This window comes from Hippocampus comes, unplaced genomic scaffold (genome assembly GCF_001891065.2).
Source record: "Hippocampus comes isolate QL1 unplaced genomic scaffold, H_comes_QL1_v1.1 scaffold22, whole genome shotgun sequence".
NCBI lineage: Eukaryota > Metazoa > Chordata > Actinopteri > Syngnathiformes > Syngnathidae > Hippocampus > Hippocampus comes.
Window position 1 is genome coordinate 4,700,595 of NW_017806175.1, and position 9,397 is coordinate 4,709,991.

Consider the following 9,397-nt stretch of genomic DNA (forward strand, 5'->3'; position numbering starts at 1 on the left):
CTATGTGTGTGCGTTTATTCACCATGGTGTGTGTGTGTGTGTGTGTGTGTGTGTGTGTGTGTGTGTGTGTGTGTGTGTGTGTGTGTGTGTGTGTGCCAGGCATTGACTTCATCTCCTGACGCTGCCTGTGACCTCCAGGTTAACAAGCCAGAGACCATGTATATGCACACACGAACACACACACACACACGAACACACACACACACACACACACACACACACACACACACACACACACACACACACACACACACACACACACGCGGCTGCAAAGCCATGGCTTGATGCTTTCCAGACGCATTCTCCTCCCTCTCGCTCAGCTTGGCACTCTCAGCCTCTCTCCCACAAACACACACACACACACACACATGCACGCACACAAACGCACACACACAAACGCACACTCCCGACACCACTAGCGCCTGCTTATCAAAAGTTTTTGCCTCTTCAGCTTCCATTTTCCCATGCAGAGACAAAACAGTGCAGCGGTGCCAAGGGGCGGTTGTGGATGTGGATATCACACTCACACAATAACACGCTCTCTCACATGCAATCTCAAATGCACTCTCATGTATACACACATACAAATAGTTGAACACGCACTCCCACACTAACTTCCATGCTTGCGCACACATTCACCCGTACATTTGTAAAAACTCACACTGACACACGCAGGGACAAAAAAACATGTGCTTTTTGCCCTCAAAAACACACACAAACACACACACACTCTCTCTCTCTCTCTCTCTCTCTAACAAACAGTGGTGCGCACATACACTCACCTACTCTCTCTCACACACACACACACACACACACACACACACACACACACACACACACACACACACACACAGACCCTCTCACACATATCTCTCTCTCTCTCTCTCTCTCACACACACACACACACACACACACAAACACAGATTCACTCTCACAGTCACAATCACGCAAACTCACACATGCTCTCTCACCACACACACACACCACAACCCAGTCACTGACTAACCTACACACATTCACTTGTAAACACACACACACACACACCACAACCCAGTCACCGACTAACCTACACACATTCACTTGTAAACACACACACACTTTCTCATACGGTACACTCACACATGCTCACTCATTAAAACAAACTCCTCCACTCATGTACTTACTCTCTCACATACAGGCAACACACAGACACACGCTCAAACAAACTGGCCCACTCACACACACACAGGCTTAATGAGAGCGAGACGCTATTGTTTTGACGGGGCCTCATAAATAAGTAGCGCGGGCTGACAGGGCCTATTAGCGCCTGCAAACAGCTTGATGAATGCGAAGGTAAAAGTGCAATCTGTCTCTCGGTCTCTCTTTCTCTTTGCTTATCTTGATGTCTCGCTATCAATATGGCCATCTTCATCCTCCTCATCGTCATCCTCCTCTCTATTAGAGACACATTGATCACCTCACCTGAGTAATGGCGAAGGGTGTCTGGGCCTTTAAAAAGTAGCCCGCCACAGCAGTGCCAAGCGCTTCATCACCGTGACAAGGCAAATGGCTCCTCGCCTAATAAAGTACGTCTGCACTCATAGAATATGTGTGTGTGTGTGCGCATTGAGAAGGTTATTAATGACTTAAAGTGGTTTAGCAGCGGGAATGCTGGTGGTCTGCCATTCTTGAGTTGTGCGTCGCATCAACTAATGGCACAGAGTCAGGGTGTCGCACACCCGCAAATACTAGCGCACAAACAAGGCTTCAGCTCAGCGAGCATCTTGAAAGCAGGAGCGGGCAAAGTATGACTCCTCTCTTTATTGCGGCTCAACAAATAGTTGCGATTTTTTTTCCCTTCAAATTGGTTAATTAGAATCTAGGTTTATTTCTCTCACGAAATATTTAGCTATATATACACACATACACAAACATTTTTGCACTGTATATATACATTTGTACTTGTATTTTATGAAAGACAGTGATTGGTTAATCAATTAAAATTACATTGAGATGAAAATGAAAGTAGTTCAAGTAGAAGGTTGTAAATATTTATATACTTAATATATTAATTTTTTATATTTTTTTATTCAATCAATTTAACAATTCAGATTTATTGTTTTTAAAAAAGTATTACAATTTTACATGTATATGCGAGTGGCACATGAACTCATCACCAAACACGAATCCCACCCCTCCATCTCACCGCGCCGTCAACTTCATCGAGCAACAGATTTCCGAGGCTAATGCCGTTAGCAAACTCTAATCTATGTTCCAACAAATAAATACAGCTTTGCTTACCTTGTAAGCTTTGACATAATAGCAGGGACATCACGCCTGGGAGGGATGTGCAGCTTCCGCCCTTCAACTTTCCAAAAGTATGGTTTTTCGAACGCGGGAGGAAATACCCGGAGAAAACCCGCACAAGCACGAGGAGACAAAGGCGGGCCAGAGGCCAAATTTGAAGCTCACTACTTTGAGGCAGACATGCGGTCCACTAGCGCACCGTTCTGCCCCAAAATAAACCAGAGAGGAGGCAAAGAACGAAAGAAGAGACCACTACAATTACACCCACCCCCCTTCCCGCACCCCAGTGCTGTTTTTCATCCCCTGTGTTCTTTTCCGTGTGTTTATTTTCCTAAAAGCGGAGGGCAGCCCGTGTTACAGGGCAACAGAGAAAACAGGGATAAGGTGCCTGTGAAACTCTATCACTGGAGGGAAAACAGACTTGTGTGCGTGTGTATGCGTGTGTCGAAGAAAAGGCGGGGCGGTACAGTTGGCGAGGTTACAGATGACGAAAATTGGCAAAAATACACGTAGATGTCCTATATATATATGTATATGTGTGTGTGTGTGTGTGTGTGTGTGTGTGTGTGTGTGTGTCTATAATGTACCCTAAAAGTCAAACAATCAACAAGTTGACTTCAATCCAAAGTCAAACAATTACAATTTAGAACTTCTAAACATTACATTTAATCTACATATTACTACATTTTCATAAAGAATATGGTTAAAATGTAATCAATAAGAAAAATAATAGTAATAATAATAATAATAAAAATAAGAAGAAGAAGAAACCCGAATTTCCTGGGGGAGGGGGGAGGACATGACAATTGTATTAAAATATATTTTCAAACAATTTCCATTTGATTACAATCTCTTCTGGAAAAAAATCTGCCTCTAAATGTCTAACAATTAGATTTTTTTTCCTTTCCATTTGCTGCAGGGCAACCAGCGAGAGGGCCCTTGTGAAACACTATGACTGGAGGGAAAACAGCTTTGTGGCCACTTTTTTTTTTTTTCGTGCATGTGCACATAAATGTGCATGGCAAAGAAGGTACCAGAAGCAGAAAACTGGGAGAAAGTTGACCAGAGAGGTTGTGTGAGGCACTGTCGCCATGGCAACTGTTCAGGGTTTGGGATGATACCCTCACAACCACCCACCTCACCGCCACCCTTCCCCTCCCCTCCCACATTTAACCATAATGGGGCTGGTAATGAAACCAGTCTGGCTTTCCTGGCTCACTCACACATACGTAGGAAGAGCCCAGTGACGAACACATGTTTTGCTTTAGAACTTGTTTATGTTCATCCAGGAGGGAGAGGGAGAGCACGGGCCTATCAATTAAAGCCGCTGTCATAAAACAACAACAACGAAGAAAAAAAGAAAACAACATTGAACTAAAAATGCTGGATGTGATGTATGACCATTTCAATTTTAGACCAAAACAATCTCAAACCCGTGACTTAAAAGTCAAAACAATTTCAATTATGATAAGTGGCTGAGATAATGGACCGATGGAGTCGTAAGTTCAACAATCGTAATCGTAAATTTTCCAATGAATGAATGGATACATGAATAAATATAGAAGCATGCCTTTACCAAAAAGTATTCGATTTTTGGGGGTGGATTAAAAACAATATTTTGAAGGAAAAAACTTTTGTACTTTTGATGAAACATATTTCAGGATTTTTTAAAAAGGCATTAAAATTTTATTTTTTTCAGAATAAATGTTGTATATGTTCATGAACAAATTGTTTAATTGAGATGAAGTTGTTTTTTGATGAAAAAATGTGTACACTTTTAGATATGGAACAAAAAAGATTTTTTTTTCTCAAAAAGATTTTTTTCTCGGAAAAAAAAGACATTCATCAAAAAGTTTTATATTTTTATCAGGAAAAAAACGTTTGGGTTTTTTTTTTTCTCGAAAAGTCCTATTTCAAACAAAAAAAAGTTCGATATTTTCACCAAAAATCATGTCTCGTTTTGACTGTCTCAAATTCAGCGTGAGTTTTGCAGTTTCCCTAGCGCATTATTTTGAAAACCTCCAATTGTGTGTTCCCAAAGTGTTGTCCCACCTAATTCCACACTATATCCTAGTTCATTGTGTAGCTGCAGGCGCACAGTTGTTCTTTGTCCTGGCGCTGGCTCGTTACCAAACTCAGCACTTGGGGGATTTCAGGCCAATTTTTCCCGGCGTTCGGAACAGCAAAAAAAAAAAATCCACTGGCAGAACACGCCACTTAAAAGCCACATACTGTAACACCCCTCTTGCATTTTAACAACTGAATTCTTATAGAGCGCATTGTTTTATTGCATCCACTACGGTTACTGCTCTGTGGGGAGCATTTAAAAAAAAAAAAAAAAAAAAAACCATGGGAACAATACGTGTGCTATGGCGCAACGTTACATACAGTATCGGGGCAAGCGTTGTGGATTAAAAAGTTCACGTTTGGCAGCTTTGAGTGGAAACTAAGAACCCTTGTCATAGATTTTATATCCCCGTGCTTCGCTATCACGGTTTTCTTTTTTGAGTAGCAGACGCTTTTTTATTTTTTTATTTTTTATGCACAGGAAATGCATTAAAAAAGCTTGTACTGGATAGAGAAATCTCTTTCTAACAGTTCTCATGAACTCTGTTGGCTCTTGAGAGCGTTTTGTGTTCTGCGCTTGTTTTCTCTTGCCACTCATAAAAGAAATTCATTTAGCCCAGTAGTAAACCCTCAGAGGCTCATATAATGCTAAAAAATAATAACATGGAAAATTGACTGTATGGGGTAAAGGTAAGCAATTATGGATTCTGACTTTTTTTGACACATATGGTGACAGATAAAGAATGTGAACCCTTATATAATCAGGATTTAGACATAAATTGCTCATAAAATCTGATCTCACCTTCATCTAAGTCATCGGAAAAGAACCAAAAGAGTCCGCCTAGAGTAATAACTCCAACAACCCCCTCCCCAAATTATGTTTCCATGTTTTTTATTCGACACACCACATACAGTAAATAATCCCAGGGCGGGGTGGAAAAATATTTTAAGTCCTGGGCTAGTGACTTATCCGGGAGCTAATTAGATGTCATGAGGTTGGAGGTGTTGGTTGAATAAAACTATTTGGCGCTTTCTCTCGACTTTTGGAATGGAGAAGTGCGAATGACGTATCTAGACGAGGGAAGATGATCACAACCGAAGATTGTGCAAGAATAAGATTCAGGCCAATAATACCTGCGCCCCGCCAGTAATCAGACAAGCCCGCTGACATAAGAAATCTCCTTACAATGATTGTAAGAAGGGTTCCACCCCATGTCCAGCATCCTGGGGCTGTACTCAAAGTGGAAGGAAGGGCGTGGGGGTACAAGTGATCATCACAGACGCTATCCAGGAGGAAACAACAGAAGAGAAGCCCAGAAAGGAGAAGGAGCCAGATGGACTGTCATGGAAAGACAAGCCCCTGCATGGCATGTACACCCAACAAACTGAAAAAGTGGCTGACAACAATGAAACATGCACTGGGGGCAGGAACCCCCAAGCTAGGGGGACGGCTGTGGCAGATACCAGGGACAACATCCGACATTTCCGTCCAGAGATTGAGAACGGCTAAGATCCTGCGCCAAACCCTCTGGCTCAGGACCCAATTTTGAAGGAGTTCCCCAAATAAAAATTGGATACAATAAACAAACTGTATTTTTTTTGTAGTTAAAAAAAAAAAAAAAAAAAAAGACGTGGAAAATCTTTGGAGATTTAAGTGATATAGTTTCAACAAAAAGTTGGATATGATCAAGGAAAAGGCTGCAAGCTTATCTCATTACACTGGTTTCCTTCAAATGTTATGGATATTCTGACCACCAATTGTGCCGCCACCACCCCCCCGCTACTTGGACCCTTTCTACTTTATTTTACAGGTTTTGAAAACAACTCAAACGTGATCTACCCTCACACTAAGCAGAGCCTGACTCGTCAAATCCCGCCTGTAAATCCTCACGGGGGAGCAGGGAGGGGTGGGGGGGTCCGAAGTGACAGAATATGAGTGAGCGCTTGTTTTGCTTATCAATCCAAAGGAAAAGTGGAGCCTGGCTAGTCTGAGGCGGGCAGGTCACGAGTGGGGTGGTGGATATCGTCCCTGAGATATGAAGGAGTTTGGTGGGAGGCCAGTCCTGTCACAGCGTTGTTTATGTCTTTGATCAGCACGACTACACATTCATGTACAAGTGCGAGCGTGTGTGTGTCTGTGTGTCTGTGTGTGTGTGTGTCTGTGTGTCTGTGTGTGTGTGTGTGTGTGTGTGTGTGTGTGTGTGTGTGTGTGGCTGGTACTGGCCTTGGTGTTGTATTACCTTGCTGGAGGAGGCTCCAGGATGACAGATGAACATAGAGAGGGGACGGGGGGTGGGAGTGGATGGGGTAAAAAAAAAAAAAGAGGGCAGTTGAGCCAGCGTCTGACACTCCCGTAAGATCTTCTTATGCTTGCCCGCTATTAGAAAGCCATTGTTGTTGTGCTAAGCTATGGCATTGGATTCAGGACTGAAGTCAACACAATGTGGCTGGTGTTCACCATGACTGACAAGACAAGGGGGGGGGGGGGGGGGGGGGGGGGGGGATGCGCACTCCCGCCAGCAACATTACAACTTGGGGCAGGTTGTAATCTGACCAAGCCCATATTGCATGTTTAAAAAAAAAAAAAAAAAAAAAAATCTAGAGGAAAATTGTATAGTTTCAAGGACAAAAAAGGAATACACATCAATGTCTTGGCGCAAATAAAATCCACAAATGATTCCTGCAACTCCCAAAATAGGTTTATATTTGTGCCTAATGGCAGAAGATGATGCCAAAGCACTACTTTTCTATGAGGTAGGGCTTTGGTGTCATTATTAGTACTGTATAGTATATATAATAACAAATAGTATAATTTTGAAGTTCAAAAAACGTTATATACAGTACTTAACATAAAAGTCATACTTTTTAAGAAAATGAATAATACAAGGTAGGGATTTTTTTTTTTTTGCTTCCATTATGAGTGGAGTTAGTTCAAACAAGTAGAATCTTTCTGATACATCTAGAGGTTTTTGTCCAAAAAAATTGTAATAGTTATTTTCATTCCTGATTTATGTGTTGCAAAATCAGGCTTTTACCAACATGACGGAAAATTTTGACGCGAGTTATGTGCTTTGAAGCTTCACATGTTTTTCCCCAAATCGCTTTTCCTCACTTGTAAAACAGAAGAGAGCTGGAGGGGGCGCGGCATTAGTCTTCAATCTATTCAGTTTGACAGCTCATTTTATCATGTTAAATAGTTAAACATTCAAAATGTATATGAATGATTGGGTCTTTCCAATTTAAACATGACGAACAAACCGTTGACTACTTTTGGGAGTCGAGGACACCCACGGAAAAATCAGAGACAACAGTACAGCGTGCATTTGGCGACATCTATCGGTGAACTGTCGGAATGCAGGACTGTAGTATTCTCAATATCAGGTAACACAGCGACACCTCGTGGCGCAACGAGAATAGCAGAGAAGAACGTGGGAGGAAAAAAAAACGCTCGTTTTGAATTGAGTGCAAATGTTGTTTATTATGGGATGAATGCACTAAATCTTGTGTTTATTGTTACTGTGCACTATTTTTACTATTTTTTTACTTGTATTGTGAGTCGAGAAGGGCTGAAAATCTTCAGAGCTGAGTGTAGCGCAGATATTTTTTCCCGGAAGGCACCTCTTTATTGGTCACGCCGTTGGGAAAAAGCGTAGCCGCGTCGGCGTCGGAGACGTTGGGAAGCACCATGACTTTGTCTCCGGGCTGCAAGACCAGAGAAAGTCCGTCACGTCTCTGTGATAGCGCGCAAAGAGGAACATCGGAACGGGGGTCGGCCGTACCTTCCAGTTGACGGGCGTGGCAACCTTCTTCTGCGCCGTCAGCTGCAGCGAGTCGATCACACGTAGCAGCTCGTCAAAGTTCCTCCCCGTGGTGGCCGGGTAGAGGATGGACAGCTTCAGTCTATTGTCGGGTCCGATCACAAACACCTGGACAAAGGAGTCATTTTTGTCCCCAGGTGGCTATTGTGTATCGACGTCACAACGCCCCCTAATGGGAAGAGCTTGCATATTCCCGTCTTGTCGCAACACACGACCGAGTTCTTACACAGCGAGCGGTGACAGGGATGCCGTCGACGTCGATCTCGTCGGGGTCCAGCATTCCCAGCTTGGTGGCCAGCTGCCTCTTCTCGTCAGCGATGATGGGGAAGGGCAGAGGACTCGACGCCTGACTGTTGAAGGCCATCACGTCCTGCGCACGCACGCAAAGTTCGTGCAGAGTGCACCAATTGTATCATTATTATTATTTTTTGTCAGATTCAAATCTCTCTCTCTCTCTCTCTCTCTCTCTCTCTCTCACTCACTCACTCACTCACTCACTCACTCACTCACTCACTCACTCACACTCAGCCACTCAGTCAATGGGTATTATTTAGTTTGGTTGTATTTTATTTTATGCAAAGTCAATGACCAGAGTGTCAGAAGAGAAGTCACAAAAGTGCCAAAGTACAAGTTGGGTAAATGATGAACAGGCCGTTGAATTTTGTAAGCATTTTGTCACTGTCCTATGAACAACACGCATGTCCATTTTTGTCACCTTTTAAATGTTTTCGTTGATGGGGTGATCGCGTTTCGGACATCCCATTAATGTTTTTTTTTATTTTTTTAATGGAAAAAATGGGCATACGCGCTTTTCACAAGACAGCGACGGTTTGACTGATGCACTCATTCACTTATATTTAATATTTTTAATGATCTTCCAAGTTAGCTTGTCGAGAGGTTTGAAGATTACAGTTTGATGACCTGGACAGGGAGGTTATTTTTTTTTTTTTTGTGTTTTGAAGTTATGCAACAAAAAGGACACATGGGCGCACTCGCACGTACACACACTCAAGTCAGGCATGACCTTTTGTGACGGTCACACAGACATGCGCACGCACACACGCACACGCACGCACACACACACACACTTAAACAAACCACCTTACTCAAATGTCCTGTTTTAGCCACCAAAGTCGCTGCTGTCATAACATCACTTCCTGAACAAGTGGCGCGCGTGTGTGTGTGTGTGTGTGTGTGTGTGTGTGTGTGTGTGTGTGTGTGTGTGT

At 42.9% G+C, this 9,397-nt stretch overlaps 1 protein-coding gene across 1 annotated transcript in view; it reads right to left on the bottom strand.

Annotated features, from left to right (window-relative positions):
* Window positions 1-7,845: 7,845 nt before the first annotated feature.
* prdx6 (peroxiredoxin 6) overlaps window positions 7,846-9,397 on the bottom strand; it is a 3,299-nt gene continuing 1,747 nt past the window's right edge. The window contains exons 3-5 of the mRNA XM_019897096.1: window positions 8,398-8,541; window positions 8,133-8,279; window positions 7,846-8,055 (exon numbers count right to left, since the gene is read on the bottom strand). Coding sequence (XP_019752655.1) covers window positions 7,930-8,055; window positions 8,133-8,279; window positions 8,398-8,541 — 417 coding nt within the window. The 3' untranslated portion in view covers window positions 7,846-7,929. The remainder of the gene's footprint in view (window positions 8,056-8,132; window positions 8,280-8,397; window positions 8,542-9,397) is intronic.